General features: G+C 42.2%; 1 protein-coding gene across 4 annotated transcripts in view; it reads left to right on the top strand.

The window, feature by feature from the left end:
- The window catches only part of Cep85 (centrosomal protein 85), a 35,278-nt gene that overhangs the window by 14,301 nt on the left and 2,004 nt on the right, over positions 1-18,973 (top strand). For 3 of the 4 annotated variants that reach the window (XM_046468687.2, XM_058571035.1, XM_058571036.1), the window contains exons 4-13: positions 2,687-3,381; positions 4,256-4,389; positions 4,815-4,932; positions 6,308-6,493; positions 10,176-10,328; positions 10,504-10,655; positions 11,967-12,060; positions 12,941-12,991; positions 17,352-17,459; positions 18,584-18,809. In XM_046468687.2, coding sequence (XP_046324643.1) covers positions 2,687-3,381; positions 4,256-4,389; positions 4,815-4,932; positions 6,308-6,493; positions 10,176-10,328; positions 10,504-10,655; positions 11,967-12,060; positions 12,941-12,991; positions 17,352-17,459; positions 18,584-18,809 — 1,917 coding nt within the window. Of the gene's footprint in view, positions 1-2,186; positions 2,400-2,686; positions 3,382-4,255; positions 4,390-4,814; positions 4,933-6,307; positions 6,494-10,175; positions 10,329-10,503; positions 10,656-11,966; positions 12,061-12,940; positions 12,992-17,351; positions 17,460-18,583; positions 18,810-18,973 lie in introns of those variants that run through there. The other variant, XM_058571037.1, reaches the window with a different exon arrangement.

Below are 18,973 nucleotides of genomic sequence, written 5' to 3'. Positions count from 1 at the left end.
CAGTTGAACTGGGCCGCACAAAATAATCACACAAGAGACAGAGATACCTTTTTTCTTTGGGTCCTCTGACCTTAGAGGTCCATGGAAAGAGAGAGAGAGAGCAGGGCCTGACCCTTTTATTGGGGAGAAGTCATTCAAATGAGGTAAGGAGTCAGGTTTCAGGGGGTTGAATCTAGCTTCCTGTTGTCTGCTATCAGCAAGTTGACTGACAGCTAGGAAGGCTATGCCCAAAGGCAGAGCAAGAGAAGGGGATACACAAAAGGAGCTTCCATGGAACATTCTATCCTAAACAGGGCAAAGGGGTAGGATTACAAAGGAATAGGTGAGTATAGCTCAACCCCTGTTTGTGACACCTACACCTGAAGACCTGGGACAACGCCGGAGTCACTACGAAATGTAGTGATTGGTCAGAGCCTCCTGTTTCAGGACTGGAAGGCATGGTCATTCAGAGGGGCTCCCCACACAGTTGTGATTGAGGTTTAGCAATAACAGAATCTACCCTTACCATTGAAGGGAGGGTTACTAGAAAGAATGTGTTGGTTTTATTTTGTTATGTTGTGTTTTTGCAGCACTGGGACTTAAACTCAGGGCCTTGGGCATGCTAGGCAAGTGTACTTACCACGGTTACATACTCAGCCCAGAATGAATTATTTTTGAAGGGACAGAGGGTATGGTTGAGGCGAGGAGGGTTTTAGAATCATATCCTTAAAGTAACAAAAATATGGTGATTTTGGGAACTGTAGACTTCTCTAAATAAAAGCCACCATATTCCCTTGCACTAAATCTTGCATGCTTTTGGAAATTGTAGAAGATAGAACCCCCTTTTGAAAATGTTGCTGATCTGGTTTATAGTGTTCTGAAACACAAACCAGAAGAAGGTATAACTTTACATTTTATAGCACAGTTTATCAGAATTAGGTTAATATAATATAAATTGTTAATTAATATAGATAGATAAACCAAATAGATAAGTGAAAATAATGACAAAACTTCACTTCATTCCTTCATCTATAGATGAACTATGTCTACTGGAAAATTAGAAAACTATATTCTAGAACACTGGTTCTTTTCTTCTTGGTTTTGTTTTTTGGCATTATTATTTTGGGCGTTATGGGCTCAAAACTGAGTTTGCTGAGTCTTAGGAGAGAGTGGTGCTGTGGATGGAGCATGGAAGTGTTATTAAATTCAGCACAGTGGCAGTCCCTCATATGCTACTACCTTACTGTCTTCTTTTCCATAATCACACTACAGAAACAGGGACCCTGGGTAAGAGTTGATAGTGTAGTGCTGCTGTGGAGGATTTGAAGTAGATTGCCTACTAGTCTTGAAATCACCAGTCTGCATTAACCTTGTCAACTAGTCTTATGTTGTGGGACATTAAAAACCATGTTCTTTAACTGAGAAATTCCTTCTTTTTTGATACAGAGAGGCTCATGTATTTTATCAAAAATTATTCACATTTTTGTTTTGTGTTTTGTGGTGATGGTTGTTGTTTTCCTGTCCCAAGATCATCTAAATAATAGGAAATCAGATACTTTGCCTACATTAGATAATTTGGCTTCCCCATGTTTTAAACAGCTACTAGTAAGAAGTTAGTAGGTCTGTAATCATATAATTCCAGGAAAGATTCTAATAGTTGTTATTAAATGAGTGGGCTCTGTTTTGGTAGAGAGAAAAAAGATAAATTGATAATACCTCGTCCTATGGTAGATGTGCTTGGTTTGGAAAAGAACTGGGAGTTGAAAAGCGAAGAAATTAGTATTGCTTTTCTCCTTATTCTGTTTTCTGATTACTGAAAGTAATAATAGCTATGTCACTTTACATTTCCATCTTAACTTGCTTACATCCCACTGCCCTGTCATATCAGTACTATGACCTTGTAATTCTCAAAGTAGTACTTGAAAATTGGAACTAGCTAGAAATATGAACCTTCTGCAGCAAGTTTAATCAGTGTTGTCTCTCAAGATCAAACAGGAGTCTGTGGAAGCATCTAGTTGAAAGAAAAATCACAGTTGGGAACAAACAAAGGGGCAAATGAAAAGCAAAATATAAAATAGAGATTTTCAGCGTGTACCTACTTGACAGTGCTCACTGTGTTGGAGTGAAACCTGAGAGTTACTAAGAATATCTTCCCATAACCAGGCAGCCAGGTCTGGGGTGTGGGAGAGAGAGAACAAAATCTTGACTCGGAGGTTGTGCTCCCTGCCCTGAATAACTTCGCAGGACTGTCCAGTTTGCTTATTTTTGGATAGTTTAGATTTATTGTTCATTTTGACTGGGGAGCTTTTGGAGGTCAGAAGATTCTGGCACCCTTTGGAAAGAATATTTTTATTAAATTGGATTATAATTTAGACTTGCCGAACTTCCAGAAGAGTAGGACCTAATGCATTGCCCTTAAAGTAAGTGATTTTTTTGGAGTTCAGTTTTCAGCTTTGCTTATTTGAGTACAAAGGACAGAGTATAAGTTAAAAGTAAAGCCTTTTATTGGTTTATCTTGTGAACAGCATCTGAGATCTTAGGTCACACAGCTTCTGTTAGGTTGCTTTTATCTTTCTGCCTGATAGGTCTAATGATGTTACCCTCTCCGCCATGTCTGAGGATAGGCAGAAAATGTTAGGCCTAGCAGCTAAACTCAAGAAACCTTGCTGCTTCAGTTTTAACTTACAGATGACTGTTCTCTCCACAGATTTTTGCAGCTCAAGTGGAAGCCCTTCTTTCCAGCCTATCAAAAGCCATATAACCATTCCAACAGCCCATGTGATGCCTTCTACTTTGGGGACCTCTCCTGCCAAACCCAATTCGACACCTGCTGGACCCTCTTCCTCCAAGCTTCCTTTGTCAGGGTTGGCTGAAAGTGTGGGGATGACAAGAAATGGAGACTTTGGTATAGTAAAACGTTCTCCAGGCCTATCTAGAGATCTCATGTATCTCTGTGGTGCTACTGGAGAAAATGGGATTGAGCAGTCCTGGTTTCCAGCAGTGGGTCATGAAAGAGAAGAAGAGATGAGGAAGTTTGATATTCCTAACATGGAATCTACCCTCAATCAGTCAGCTGTGATGGAGACACTTTATTCAGATCCCCACTACCGAGTCCACTTCCACAACCCAAGAACTGACACAAACAAGGAGTTATACAAAGTATTGCCTGAGGCCAAGAAGGCACCAGGCAGTGGGGCTGTCTTTGAGCGGAATGGCCCACACCCTAGCAATAGTGGGGTGCTCCCTTTGGGGATCCAGCCTGCTCCTGGGCTCTCCAAGCCTCTGTCCTCTCAGGTATGGCAACCAAGCCCTGACCCTTGGCATCCCCGAGAGCAATCTTGTGAACTCAGTACTTGTCGGCAGCAGCTGGAATTGATCCGTTTACAAATGGAGCAAATGCAGGTAGAGACCCTTCCTTCCTTGGATTTTTGCAGGTTCCAATGTTATTCTTAGAACTGTACAGCCTTTGTCCTCTGAGTTTTAACTCTAAAGAAAACATGTGTTAAGAAAGAAGGAAGATGTTTGTAGACAGGAAATGAAGGTTCATGAACTCTTAACCATTGAATTTGCTGGTGGTCTAAACATCAAATAGATTCTCCAAAGTAGAGGGTTATAAGGAAAACTCAAAAAGGTAGGACACTAACTTTGGTTGCATACTTTCTATACACCAGTCACTAGATTAGTTAACTTTCATATATAGAATTTTATTTAATTCTTATAGCAACTTGATGATATAAATGTAAAAACTTACCAGATTTAAATTATCTGTCCAGGGTCACAAAGCTGGCAAGTAGCAGAGCTAGGGTATATAAATTGTCTTTGAACCTCTATGTTCTTTCTACTATACCACTTTTGTATTTTAAGTCCTTGTGCTGCTAGAATCGGAAGAAAGGGAACAGGATGTATTTTCCTTCTCTGATTGGTAAGGACATCTTAGCTCCTGATTTGCCTCCATTGCCAAATAATAAAAGATAAATGACCTTAGAAACTAGAACCTTCCACTATTACATATAATTATAATATTATGCCAGTTTTTCTTTTTTAAAGGAATTTAAAAAGAAAAACTAGAGCCTTTCTGAGTAGGGAGTGTTTTGTTGGCAGAAATGTCCTTGGCAGGTTCTTTCTAGTCATGCATCAGAGCTAAAATTATTTCATAAACATTGACCTTATGAGGCTGAGCTAAAGTGGGCCTTGATTGCAGACCCAGTGGGTACTGTAAAGGGGTTTCAGGTCCATAGAGTCAAGATCAAGCCCCTCTGACCTTTTTGTCTTTCAGCTTCAGAATGGAGCCATCTGCCACCATCCTGCTGCTTTTGCTCCTTTACTACCCACCTTAGAGCCAGCACAGTGGATCAGTATCTTGAACAGTAATGAACACCTTCTGAAGGAAAAGGAACTCCTTATTGACAAGTAAGGTGGAAAGGGGTACAGCATGATCAGGTTGTGTCTGCCTGGGACCCCCGCTAGGGCACCTAATAAGATCTTCCCAAGAGTGGTACCCTCCCTTTGCTTAGGCCTGTGCCTTGCCTCATGGCAGTGCTAGATTGGTAAGCAGCCTGGTCTTGTGTCTGACTAATATGATAGGCCTGCTGTGTGTTCTGATGGCGTTTTAGGGAGTACCTGCAGAGGTTAACTAATTAATTACAGCTGATCTTTCCTAATTTTTCTCAGCCATCTTTTTCATTTGTTTTTCCTCCTTTGGCAAAATATGATGTCCAGAATGAGGGTGTTTGTTTACATAGTAAGGATTGCCACCCATCTGTCCAAGGAAAATAGGAACTCATGTGAGTGGGTTATCATCAGGATCCTAGATCTGATTCTGCTGGCTTTTGCAGGCAGAGGAAACACATATCTCAGTTGGAGCAAAAAGTACGAGAGAGTGAACTACAAGTCCACAGTGCCCTTTTGGGCCGTCCTGCCCCCTTTGGGGATGTCTGCTTGCTAAGGCTACAGGTAAGCATTGGCAGCTGGGACAGTATTCTGTTTGTCATAACTCAAGTGTTTTCCCTTGAGCTATACAGAAGGTATAAAAGGGATCAAGGGACACAGGTGTCCCTGTCCTCAAAGAGTAATTATAAAGTACCCTTTAATGTGCGCTTGTGTGGAAAAGATTTTAAAGGAGAACCAAGTGAAAATCCAAATGCCTTGGTGTCATGTCAGGACACACTTGGGGGGCAAAAGGAAGGCAGAATCAAGTAGATGATAAGGTCCTAGAGTTGGGCAGTGTTCTTAGAAGTCAAGACCAAATGGAAGGAGAAGAGGCAATGAGGGATTTAGAGTTATTCTCAATTTTATTCCATGTTTAGGAGCATCTGAAGAAAACCATACTCTCACTGACATCAATGTCTATAGGGATTGAGAGCTTGAAAAGAAGCCTGCTTTGTTGACCAAGCTTCTGCAACATATGCTTTTGAGTGATGGGTATTAGGTAGATTATAGTACTGGCTTTACCACCTAGTAGGCCTGCTAAGGCAATATTCCAGCGCACAGAAATAGAATGTTAGGGGCTGGGGTTGTAGCAGTGGTAGAGTACCTGCCTAGTATTTACTTACTTAGGCACTGGGTTCGATCTTCAGCACCACATAAAAGTAAATAAATAAGCCGGGCGCAGTGGTATATGCCTGTAATCCCAGTGGCTCGGGAGACTGAGGCAGGAAGATCACAAGTTCAGAGCCAGCCTCAACAATTTAGTGAGGCTCTAAGTAAATATGTGACACCTGTCTTTAAATAAGATATAAAAAAAGGGCTGGGGAGATGGCTCAGTGCTTAAGTGCCCCTGGGTTCAATCCCTGGTATAGAAAGAAAGAGAGAAAGAAAGGGATTGTATCCATCTACAAGAATATTTAAAGACATAGAAAGTTAGAGTGGCAAGGGTCTGTAGATAAAAATCTAGTGTAGTCCTGTAATTTGCTGATGAAAAAAGTGAAGTCCAAGGAGGAGGAAGTACTTGCCTAAGATCACATAGAGAATGAGTGGAGGGAAAAGCCAGGCCCTGAGCATAAATGTTAGGATGTCTTGTCCTTTGTTCCTTGGTGCATGTGAATATGCACCAGAATCTCATGGAAGGCTTACTACTACAACATAGATTATTATCCAGAGTTTCTGATTCAGTGAACCTGCAAGAAGGACTCCAAAATTTGCATTTCTAGCAAATTCCAGTAATAGATGATGCTGATGCTATTTGTCCTAGGACCACACTTTGAGAAGCATTGCTTGAAGAAATTCTTGGAGAAAGGTGATCCTTGACCATAAAGTATGCTGGGAATAAGTAAAATTATACATGTGACTGTAAGGGTAGGAAACACTTGCATATTAATCTTTTTTGCAGGAATTGCAGAGAGAGAATACTTTCTTACGTGCACAGTTTGCACAGAAGACGGAAGCTTTGAGCAAAGAAAAAATTGAGCTTGAAAAGAAACTCTCTGCTTCAGAAGTTGAAGTCCAGCTCATCAGGGAGTCTCTCAAAGTGACACTGCAGAAGCATTCAGAGGAAGGAAAGAAACAGGAAGAAAGGGTAAGCTGAGACTATTCAGAAGGCTGAGGCAGGAGGATTTCAAGTTCAAGGCCAGCCTGCACAACTTAGTATGACATCATCTCAAAATGTAATAAAAATAAAAAGTAAGGCTGGGTATGGCTCAGTGGTAGAGTGCTTATCTAGCATGTGTAAGGCCCTGGCTTCCATCACCAATACTGTTAAAAAAAAAAAAAAAAAACAAAAGGTAAGCCAAGGAGTTGATGACTCTCTGATTCACAGAGGAGTTGGCAGTCAGCCCTCTCTGCCAACAGCTTAGGCTGTTTTTGGCCTCCATTCCTGGAACCAGGAAAAACCAGTTAGGTGAGACCTTTCATTGGCTTCTTACATAGGATCTGTCTACTGGAAATGGAACCCCTCCTTTTTGCTTCATCTCCTCCACAAAAGTACCACAATCAGGAAAAGTCGTATAATACTCATGTTGTGATGTGCTGCCAGCTGGCCTGGGTGGAAAACCAGGTGGCCGCCCAACTAGGTGGCACTGTTGCAAGACATTTAAATACCTGTGGTAAATTGGTTTCATTCAGACTGGTTTCTCCTTACCCTACCTAAAAAGTAGAGAAAGATTTCACCTGAGCCACTGGTTTGGGAGTTTATTTCTGCCTGTGCTCTTAGAATTGCCTTAGGAGATCAGATTGGTTATCATTAGAGAAGGTGATTTAAAATCTTTTAGTTTTGTTGGTACTTTTATGGTTCTGTTGGTACTTTCAGTTCACACCTTGCTCTGTAGCACATGTTATTGGGGAGAATGACTGGTAGTGTTTAGTCCTGGACCACTTGAATCAATCAACTAGAGCAGTGCTTCTCAAACTTTTTTTTTTTTTTTTTTAATTGAGACAGTATCTTACTATATTGTCTAGACTAGTCTCAAATTTCTGGACTCAAGTTATCCTTCTGCCTCCTGAGTAGCTGGTACTATACCTCCTGAGTAGCTGGTACTATAGGCACATGCCACCATACCTGACTTCTCAAACTTCATTGTGCTTAAGAATGACTTGAGAGCTGGGCAGGGTGGCACACACCTGTAATCCCAGCAGCTAGGGAGACTGAGGCAGGAGGATCACAAGTTCAAAGCCAGCCTCAGCAAAAAGGAGGTGCTAAGCAACTCAGTGAGACTCTACTCTAAATAAAAAATACAAAATAGTGTTGGGGATGTGACTCAGTGGTTAAATGCCCCTGAGTTCAATCCCTGATTACACCCCCCCCCCCACAAAAAAAAGCAGAGTTTTTAGTCTCAATAGCCCTTCCAGATGACTGTTTAGTTTTATATTGTGTGGTGTTTAGGGAAGAGTATATTAACTTTCTCACCAGACTAGTTGTATATCAACAGGGAAATTGTATATACTACTGAAATTCAATTCTGAAATAGACTATCTGAAGTTAACATCACACTCCACAGGCTTAAGGGTACTGTCTCCAACAAGATGTACTTATTTCAGATGCCAGCTGCAATTCTGGGATCCCAAGGCTATCAATAATTATGACCAACTAGCTACAAATGCAAATGTTCCTGTGATTCCTTCAGGTTCAGTAACTCTCTAGAATGACTCCCAGAAGGCCAGACATGGTGGCACATGCCTGTAATCCCAGCGGTTTATGAGGCTGAGGCAGAAGGATTGCAAGTTCAAAGCCACCTTCAGCAATTTAGCGAGGCCCTAAGCAACTTAGCAAGACCCTGTCACAAAATTAAAAGGGCTGGGGATGTTGCTCAGTGGTTAAGTGCCCCAGATTCAGCTCCTGGTACAAAAACAACAACAAAAAGACTTTAGAACTCTAGGAAGTACTATATAGGTTGGGTATTTTTTGTTTGTTGGCTTGGTTTTTTAAAAATTTATATTTTTATATGGTGCTGAAGATGGAACCCAGTGCCTCACATGTGCTAGGCAAACACTCTACCACTGAGCTACAGCCCCAGCCCTTATTTTTGTTTTTGAGATGGGGTCTCAATACATTGCCTGGGTTGATCTTGAATTCCTAGGCTCAAGTGATCCTCCTGCCTCAGCCTCCCAAGTAGTTGGGACTAACAGGTCTCATACCACAGTGCCTAGCCTGATTATTATAAAAATTACAATTCAATAATGACCAGATGAAGAATGACATTAGGTGAATTATGGGAGGGTCTTGAAATCAGTGCTATCCTAGAGAACAGGATGCCTAACTCTGCCAGCAGCACATCCTTACTTTCAACCAGGAAGCCCCACCAAGCTTAATGTCTAAAGTTTTTAACTGGAGTTTTTTTATGTAGGTCCCAACCCCTCTACTACCTCTCCCTTCAGGAGGTTAAACTCAAATGCAATCTTTTTGGCGACCAACCCCATTCTGAGTCATCTTATTAGTATAAATTCATTCATGGTGGGCTCTGGCCCTCTAACAAAGACAACTCTCATCCTATTCCAAAATATTCCAGAGGCTTAGAGGTTACCTCTAAGAACCTACCAAAATCTTTATCATACATCAGAAGTGTTACTGCCAGTATTTAAAAGCTGCCTCATCCCTGTCCTTAATTTCCAAATTTTAGGTTTGTTAACTCTAAAGTTTATACCCCAATCCAAAATTGCAAAGTTTGATTAGCTTCCTTTTTTGGAACTAGTGATTAAACCCAGGGGCTCTTAACCACTGAGCCACATCCCCAACCCCTTTTTTATATTTTATTTAGAAACAGGGTCTCGCTGGGTTGCTTAGTGCCTCACTTTTTGCTGAGGCTAGCTTTGAATTCACGATCCTCCTGCCTCAGCCTCCCAAAACACTGGAATTACAGGTGTTCACCACCACACCTGGCAGCTTTCTCTCTTTGTTGCAGTAGAACAATATGCATAGACCCTAACAGCAAAGACAGAGGTATCTTTGAAGAAGTTAATGGTCAGGGTCCTATAAAAGTGAATGGAGAGCCTGGGGTTGTTGCTCGAACGTGTAAGGTACTGGGTTCAATCCTCAATACCACATAAAAATAAATAAATAAAATGAAGATATTGTGCCAACTACAACTAAAAAAAAAATTTTTAAATAAAGTGAATGGAGGCGGGGCTGGGATTGTGGCTCATCGGTAGAGTGCTTGCCTAGCACCGGCGGGACCCGGGTTTGATCCTCAGCACCACATAAAAATAAAGGCATTGTGTTGAGTCCATCTACACCTAAGAAATATTTTTAAAAAAAGAATGCTCATTTCTTAAAAAAGTAAATAAGAATAAAATGAATGGAGAGGCTAGGGCTGTAGCTCAGTGGTATAGCGCCTGCCTCACACGTGTGAGGTATTAGGTTCAATCTTCAGCACCACATAAAAATAAATAAATAAAGATAATGTGTCCATCTACAACTAAAAAAATATTTTTAAAAAATAGTGAATAGAGGGGCTGGAGGGCTGGAGTTGTGGCTCAGTGGTAGAGCACTTGCCTAGCATGTGTGAGGCCCTGGGTTGGATCCTCAGCACCACATAAAAATAAAATAAAGATACTGTGTCCAACTACAACTAAAAAGCAAAATATTAAAAATAATAATAATTAGAGGGGCTGGGGTTGTGGCTCAGTGGTAGAACACTTGCCTAGCATGTGTAAGGCACTGGGTTCGATTCTCAGCACCGCATATAAATAAATAAAGTCCATTGACAACTAAGAAAATATTTTTAAAAAGAGTGAATAGAGATCGACTTGACATTTTTTCCCTGTAGGTCAAAGGTCGTGATAAACATATCAATAATTTGAAAAAGAAATGTCAGAAGGAATCAGAGCAGAACAGAGAAAAGCAGCAGCGTATTGAGACCTTGGAGCGCTACCTTGCTGACCTGCCTACACTGGAAGACCATCAGAAGCAGAGCCAGCAGGTATCAGCAATGTCTGGGCACACCCAGGGCAAATAGGGGTGGCCAGGCAGGTAACTTTCTCCTTATCTACTGTCTGTACTTACCCTTGTAGCTTCCTAAGAGGAAAATCCCAAAGAAGTCATATCTAAGTTTATATATATCTTCTTTGGCTTATTGACCCAAGCATGTCTCTTAGCTTAAGGATTGTGAGTTGAAGAGCACAGAGCTGCAAGAGAGAGTAGCTGAGCTGGAGAGTTTGCTGGAGGAGACCCAGGCAGCCTGCAGAGAGAAGGAGGATCAACTGGAAAGCCTGAGACAGAAAGAAGCAGAATTCTCTACTAGACATAGGTAAATACCCCTAAGGAATCAAGGGATGGAGGAGAGAGCTAGGTTCTGGTGCTAGCTACCCCACTCACCTACCTATAAGTGCCTGTGCAAATCTCTTTATTCCTTTGAGCTTCATGTTGTTCAGATTGTGAATAATAAAGCTGCTAATGGGAAGGGAATGTGTCTTTGGGATGGAGTAGTGGATGCAAGGAGTGCATTGGGGGCTTATTGTAACCTTTGGGAAGAATGAACCCAATGCCTGGCATATAATCTTGAGTAGGTATAAACTGGATGAATAAAAACACTTTAGAAAGAAACTAGGCAACTAGATATCTGTATATTTTCAAAAGTAGATCCTGGGGGGTTATCCACATATGGAAACTTTTAAGCCAAGGCTACCAGAAGCACCTTTTGTTTCTCTTCAGCCCTTAGGGAATTGCTCTCAGTTGCCAGGACAGGTTCGGAGAACAAAACAAGAAGCCATAATGTGCTCCCAGCATGTCTTGGAAGCCTCTTCCATATTAATAGCAATTTCTGAAAATGTGATGGCTGTGTCTCAACAGCCTCTTGGATTAAATCCAATTTTAATGGATGGATTGAATTTCCCATCCCATATTCAACCACAGTGATCCTGTTGTTTATCTTAGCAGACAAGCCATGCTTGAGGTGATTGTGAGGGATCTATTGAGAAGGCTATTGGTCAGAGTTATAAGCAAGGTTAGAGGACAAAGTTGGCTCTTCCCCAGAATATAAGTGCTAAGAAAAAAGTTCTTTTGTCCTGGGAGTGGTAACACATACTTATATTCCCAGCTACTCAGGAGGCTTGAAGTAGGAGGGTTACAGGTTTGAGGCCAGCCTGGGTAACTTAAGCTCCTGTCATAAAATAAAATACAGTACAATATAATATAAAACAAAACTCAACCCAGCTTAGTTCAATAGCAGAGTGCTTACCCAGCACATAACAAGGCCCTGGGTGAAATCCCCAGTACTGCCAAAAAGAAAAAGAAGTTATTTTATATTTTCCAAATTTTTTAGAGTAAATATATGTGATACATGTTTGTTTTTCAAATATCAAAACAAAGAATATAAGAGCCTTTAGCAAGTAAAGAATTGATGGCACAATACATAGATTCTGGCCTCTAGGGAAGAGAACCAACATTGAGTAGCTTCAATGTGGGACACTCCACATTACAGCAGACCTAAGTTTCCATTCCTAACTGTGGCATGGAGGCACTGGAGTAAATATCTTGCCCATACACCCAATAAATAGCAGAACCAGAAGTCAATCTAGATTCTAACTTCAGAATTGTTGAAGAGGCCATTGTATTTCAGCCTGCAAGATAAACAGTCTGTGGAGGAAGCCAGTGGAGAAGGTTCCAAGGTGGAAATGGAGTCCAGGAAGAAAGAATGTGATTCCCTCCAAAAGGTGACTAAGGGTGTTCAGGCTGTAATGAGGGATAGGCTGGGTGGAAGAGAAGATTGTATACTTGGAAGTAACCTTGAATTCCTGGTTTTGGGGCCACCTAGAATCTGCTACTATAAGCTTTTCTCTCTTCTTAGTAATTATCCTGCATAATAAGTTTGCATTTTAGACATTCATCCTTACGACAGGCGAACTTTACTCATCAGACATACAGGCAGAAGTTAGGGGGGCCATGCCTCTCATCATCCAGACTAGATGAACCAGAATGGTGCATTGAAGCTTGGGGCACTTTAGTCATGGCTCAGGTCCATGCAGAACTGCTTTGCATTGGACAGAGTTCTAACTAGTGGGGTGACTTGGCTTCTCAATTCAAAAGAGAAGAGGGAGTCAGGGGCCTGCTGGTGAGACTGGTTTCAGGTCAGCAAAAAAGAAGACCCAGAAATAGTCCAGAGAACACCCAAAGTCTTAAAAGGACAGGAAGCTTAGATTGCGAAGAGTCTCCTTGAATAGTCAGTGTAACCAAAACTAAAAGTAACAACTGTCACAGCCCTGTTTAGGACAGACTTCATTAAAGTGAATTTTTAGCTATGTTCTTTTCCAAAAAAACCACAGTGTATGAAGTTGATTCCAGTGTAGTCATTAGGGTGAGGGTCCCCTGCTTCCCTAGTACTGTATAATGTTGCTACCTAAACCTCTGTATAATCAGAGCATAGGAATCACAGGAGTCTGAGTTGGGTTTCTGTGGGGAAAACTAACTAATCATCACCCTGGTCAAAATTAATGGATGATAGGTAGTGGGGCTGATAGCCAGACCACGGATCCTAGTGCAGTCCCTTGCCCTCTGATCTCACCATCAGCCTTCCTTGGTGACTTTGCCTTTCAGATTGTAGAGAAGCAACAGCAGAAGATCGATCAGTTGTGCTCACAAATACAGGTAAACAGGGGTCCTTGGGGCACTCTGTTCTCTGCCATGTGATTTGCTTAGTGTTGATGATACAAAAGAATGAAACCTAGTCACTGCTTTTGAGCATACAGTCTTGTTGGAAGAACAGACAGATGAGACAGGAGTTTCAGCCCAGTATTTGGGGAGCAAGTACAGAAGAGTCAGTGGGAGGCGGTGATGTAACAGAAAGATTTCTGGAGATCATGAGCTTTGAAGGATGAGTAGGAGTTAACCAGGTAGAGAAGAGAAGCTGGGTAGGATGGTACTAGAATTCCAAGAGGAACAGCATGAGTGGGAACATGGAGGCATGAAACAGGCATGGCTTGAACATGGACCTGTTAGCAGTTTGATATTGTTAAAGTAGTCATGGACTGCTTAATAACAGGCTGGGGGGATTCATTTTGACTTAATCATTATGCAAACATCATAGAGTATACTTACACAGACTACAGGTGTGTATAGTCCATTACACAGCACATGACTGTTCACTTTAAGATGGTAAGAGAAGATTTGAAAGTTCCAGGCTATGGGAAGGCCTTGTCTATGTTAGCTTTTATTATTTAGGTAGGTGATAGAAATCCATTGCTCCATTTTAGGGGTATGATGTAGTTAGGCTGCAACTCAAAGTATGGAAGATTGGCAGCATAGAAGGAGGCACAGCCAGGGAACTACTGCAGAAATTCTAGAAAGGTGATGGGTAAATGTGGCATAAGGCAGCATAACAAGGAGGAGATATGAGGGGACAGACTTAATTGACTTTTAGAAGGATTCAGTGACTGACAGAGTGTGGGGGGTTGAAGAATTAGGGAAGAACCAAAGACAGCTCCTGGTTTCTATTTTGGACCAGAGCGGGAGTGTCCCTAATTAGGTTTTCTAAGAGATCCTGAGCAAAGCAAGTTCACTCAGGTCCTCTTTGGATGCCTAAAGAGAGGTTTTTTGTTTCGATTTTTTGTTACTGGGGAGTAAATCCAGGGGCGTTTAACTACTGAGCTACATCCCAGCTCTTTTTTGTATTTTATTTAGAGTCAAGGTCTCACTGAGTTGCTTAGGGCCTCACTGAATTGCTGAGGTTGTCTTTAAACTCATGATCCTCCTGCCTCAGCCTCCTAAACCCCTGGGATGACAGGGGTGTACCACCACGCTGAGCATTAAAAGAGGTTTTTATACCAAACACATGAAATGCACTGTCTCTGAGGAACAACTGATGGCTGCTGTCCTCCCTTTGTCTTTGCCTTTGTTTTTGTTTGGGTTGGGTTATGTCTAATTAGCTTACCACTTTCAAGTCCTTAAGGAGGTAGTGAAGCCTAGTAAACATATATACCCATTTTATTTTATTTTTTATTTATTTATTTATTTATTTTAATCTTATTTCTTTTTTTGGTGGGGTTCTTTTTTTTTTTTTTTTTTTTGTCTTTTTTGGAACTGGGGGTCGAACCCAGGGCTTTGCAAATGCAAAGCAGACACTTTGCCACTGAGCTACATCCCAGCCCTATATACCCATTTTAAAGGCCAGATTTTTAGTAGGGTATTTAGTTTTTTGTCGTGTGTGTGTGTTAGTACTGGTGATGTAACCCAGGGACTCACACATGCAAGTTCTCTACCATTGAGCTATACCCCCCTATTAGGGTTTTTTAAAAATATATATATATATTTTTTTAGTTGTCAGTGGATCTTTATGCGGTGCTGAGACTCAAACCCTGTGCCTCACATGTGCTAGGCAAGCGCTTTACCACTGAGCCATGACTCCTAGCCCCCTACTAGGGTTTTTTTGTTTTGTTGTTTTTAATTTCTTGTAGTTATAGGCGGACAGCCTGCCTTTATTTTATTTATTTTTTTAATGTGGTGTGAGAATTGAATCCAGTGCCTCATGCGTGCTAGGCAAGCACTCTGCCACTGAGCTACAGCCCCAGCGCCCCCTACTAGGGTTTTTAAGGCTCTCCAAGTAGGTTTCCTAGAACCCTGAAATTTCAAAAAGTTGAAGAAGCCAAATATTTAATTTTTAATTTTTATTTTATTTTATCATGCTGGGAATTGAACCCAGGGCCTCACATGTTAAACATATGCTTTTCCTCTGAGCTACATCCCCAGCCCTAAGCCAGCATTTTAGATGATACATTTACCTAACATGAGAAAATGCAGGCAGATTAAAATGTCAGGTGAATTTATTAGAATAAGGTGGGTTTATCATGGTTATCTTGGATATTTCATGGTCATGAGCCTTGGTAGTTATGTTTTTATTACTATAAAATGGTGAAATTGCTGGACATAGTGGTATACACATATAATCCTAGTGACTCAGGAGTCTGAGACAGGAGGATCACAAGTTCAGAGCCAGACTGGGCAATTTAGCAAGGCTTTGTCACAAAATAAAAAGGACTGAGGATGTAGCTTTTTTCACTTCAAATATCTGTTCAAGGGGCTGGGATTGTGGCTCAGTGGTGGACACTTGCCTAGCATGCGTGAGGCACTGGGTTCGATCCTCAGCACCACATAAAAATAAATAAGGTAAAGGTATTATGTCAATCTACAATTTTAAAAAATATCTGCTCAAATCAGGTGCAAAATGAAGCAGGGAGAACTGAAATGAATAGGATGAGACAAGAAGATAAAAAGTATCTCCTCCCTATGACCTTAATCACCCCCCAACACATGCACACACAGAATACTCACCAGATTAGATACCTGTGAGTGTGCTCTCTTGCCTCTTTCTGTCTGTCAAAAGCATTTCATACTGATTCGGGATATCCAACTGTTAGCTTATAGGGATTCTTTGGCGGGTGTGGTAGCACCAGCCTATAATCCTAGCAACTCAGGAGGCTAAGGTAGTAGGATCCCAAGTTGGAGGCCAGCCTGAACAATTTAGTGAGACCCTGTCTCAAAATAAAATCCTTTTTGCTGGGGAATGATATTGACCAACTTATATTGTTATATTGTGTGCATATATGAATATATAGCAATAATTCCCATCATTATGAACAGATATAATGTACAATAAAAAAAGAAAAAAAAGTTTTCAAATGGTGGGTGCAACCTGGTGGTAAAGTGCCCTGGGTTCAATCCCTACTACTGCCCCTGCTCTCTGACCACCCCCTCAAAAGAAAAAAGAAAAAGAGAGGGACGGTTTGGTATTCTTTTCAGTATCCCCAGTGTTTGTCACAGTAAATGCTTAATGAACATTGAATTCAACTGAATGGCACATTCTCTGCATTCAAAAAAGTTACCGTCAGCCAGGCATAGTGGTTCACACTTGTAATCCCAGCAACTTGTGATGGGAGGATCACAAAATCGAGGCAATTTAGCAAAGTTCTTAGCAACTTAGTGTGAGACCCTGTCTCAAAAAATTAAAAGGACTTGGGGATGTGACTCAGTAGTGTAGTTCCTCTGGGTTCAGTTATCAGTACAAAAAAAAAAAGTTACATTCAAATAAGGGAAGATTTGTGTATACAGCAACCAGAATATTAAATGGATATACACGTGAGCCATGCACATAACAGGGTGGGATTAAGTTTAGTTGGATCTAATTTGCACAGTGAAGAAGGCTCAGATATGCCTTGGAGGCTCTGTAGAGTGACAGGCAAAGTAGAAGAGCAGTCTGAACAAAGGAGAAGAGGAGTGAGCAGAGGCCTTGGAGCTGGAGCCTTTAGATGAAGACTAGTGATTCAGTGTGGCTGGAGTGAAGGCTGTGTAGAGTTGGTAAAAAAGAGTTAGGGATAGGAAGATAAATAGAGGAGTCAAATGTCCTGGTACACCCTCCTGAGAAGCTGGCCTCAGATTCATATGTGATCAGTGGCAGTTAAGGGTTTAAATGGGAAGTCATAGATGAGATCTACTCTAAAATATCAATTGGGTGTGGTGGCACATGCCTGTAATCCCAGGGATACTGGAGGCTGAGGCAGGGGGATTACAAATTCCAGACCAGCCTGGGCAATTTAAATTCTTCTCAAAAAAGGGGGTGGGTTGGGTGTGGTGGCATATGCCTATAATCCCAGCATCTTGGAGGTTGAGGCAAGAGGGTCGCAAGTTCAAGGCCAGCCTCAGCAATTTATTGAGGCTCTAAGTATCTTAGTGACATCCTGTCTCCAAATAAAAAATAAAAAGGATTAGGGATGTGGCTCAGTGGTGAGCGCTCTTGGGTTCAGTCCCTGGTACCAAAAAGAAGAGGGGTGTCCAAAGGTGTAGTCAGTGGTAGAGTGCCCCACTATCCCCACTACCAGGAAAAATGATAGTAATAACAATCTCAGCAGCAGTGTGTGAGTAGGGTAGGACTTCCTGTAATAGTCCAGGCCAGAGATGATATGATCTGAACCGATTTGTTACTCCTGGGTGTTTTCTGACTTGCTGTGGAATTCAGAGCCTAGAGCAAGAACTAGCTCAAGAAGATGGAACAAGCCAGGCTCTGAGAGAGGAGGCCCAGCGGAGGGAGACAGCCCTGCAGCAGCTGCGCATAGCTGTGAAAGAGGTGAGTAGCACTGGCCATGCCCCTTGGTACAGCCTCCACAAACCTGACTTCTCTGTGTACATTACCTAACCCTGCCCCTATAAGAACCCCAGCATTGGAGAGGTGCCTGCTGAGATGTTTGAGCAAAGGAATGGGAAGATACATTGCTTCATTCTTTACATTAAAGACCCTAAACCTTTATTATTATTCCTGGCCATATTACCCAGAAATGCCTTTCAGTTGTGGAAGTCATTCTCTCTCCCTTTTGTCTTCTCACAGCCACAAGTCTGTGGGTTTGGGGAGGGAGTGTTTTAATAAAACTGATGGTTTGGTTTCCTAATGCAGTCAACAGAGCTGTCAGTAGAGGGCCACCAAGTGTCAAGTACCTAGGAAGGAGTCTCCCAGAGCTAGGATTGTCACGTGATTTAGTGGGGGTGTAGGGGAGGGGCTAGAAAAAAACTTCAGAATCTTTAAAACAATAAAGGTAGGAAGGGAGGAGAAAGGGTGATTAGGCTGTCAGAAACAGGGAGGGAAAGAGCCAAGGGTATGCATGAATAGCTGGTCTGTGTAGTGAAGCCTGTCTCCACTGAGCTGAGGGTTTGAAAAGGCAGGACACCTTCAGTTCTTTGTCTTTCAGTCTCTACCTTCCCCAGCTGCACACCCAGTGGCTACTGTCATATTATCTTATTTGCCCCTCTTATCCCTCTGATAGCCTGTGATCAGGCTGGCTGGTAGCCATTTTTGTCAGGGTGACAGGGAGAGATTGAAACCAGTGTCTCCTCAGATTTCACTGTTCACGTTAGGCCATCTCTAATAGCTTGGCTAACAGAGTTGGCTGAGGGACTGGCTTCAGATAGAGTTCCTAGGGCAGGATCTTCTTCTCTAGTTCCTGGACAGAAACCTGGAGGCTGATGACTCAGAGGCTGCTGAGGAACAACTTCCTCTCCAGTGCTGGATCCCTGTGGGTCCAGCCTGCCCGTAGGAGGTGGGGGCAGGGGTGCTAAGCTAGTTAGTAGTGGGAAGGGGTCATCGCCTATGACTCGTACCCTTACCTCCACATACATAAATCTATACCTCCACATAAATGCAGACACTCTGCCTTTTCCTGAACCTGGGTTAATGTGTTTACCCATCTATCTGCTCAGCTCTCCGTGCAAAACCAGGATCTGATTGAGAAGAATCTGACGCTGCAGGAACAGCTGCGCCAGGCCCAGCCAGGGTCCCCATCTTCACCAGACACAGCCCAGCTGGCAGTTGAGCTATACCAGGAGTTGGCCAGTTGCCTTCAAGATTTGCAGGCCGTCTGCAGCATTGTGACCCAGAGGGCCCAAGGCCACGACCCTAATCTCTCCCTGCTCCTGGGCATTCACTGTGAGTCCTCAGGCCAGTCGGGGACCCACGAGAAGAGGGAACTTCATTCTCTTATCCCCATCCGACTCTCCTTATCCTTATGGTAATATACAAACAGGATGCATAGGCCTAGTTACTGATCTTCCTGAGATTTATGTGTTTCATAGAGTGTTCAATAAGTCTCT

This window comes from Marmota monax, unplaced genomic scaffold (assembly GCF_021218885.2).
Source record: "Marmota monax isolate L192 unplaced genomic scaffold, Marmota_monax_Labrador192_F-V1.1 WCK01_AAM20220418_F8-fsc00008, whole genome shotgun sequence".
NCBI classification, from domain to species: Eukaryota; Metazoa; Chordata; class Mammalia; order Rodentia; family Sciuridae; genus Marmota; species Marmota monax.
Note: the sequence above shows the minus strand (reverse complement) of the source record. Positions and strands in the feature narration are given on the sequence as shown.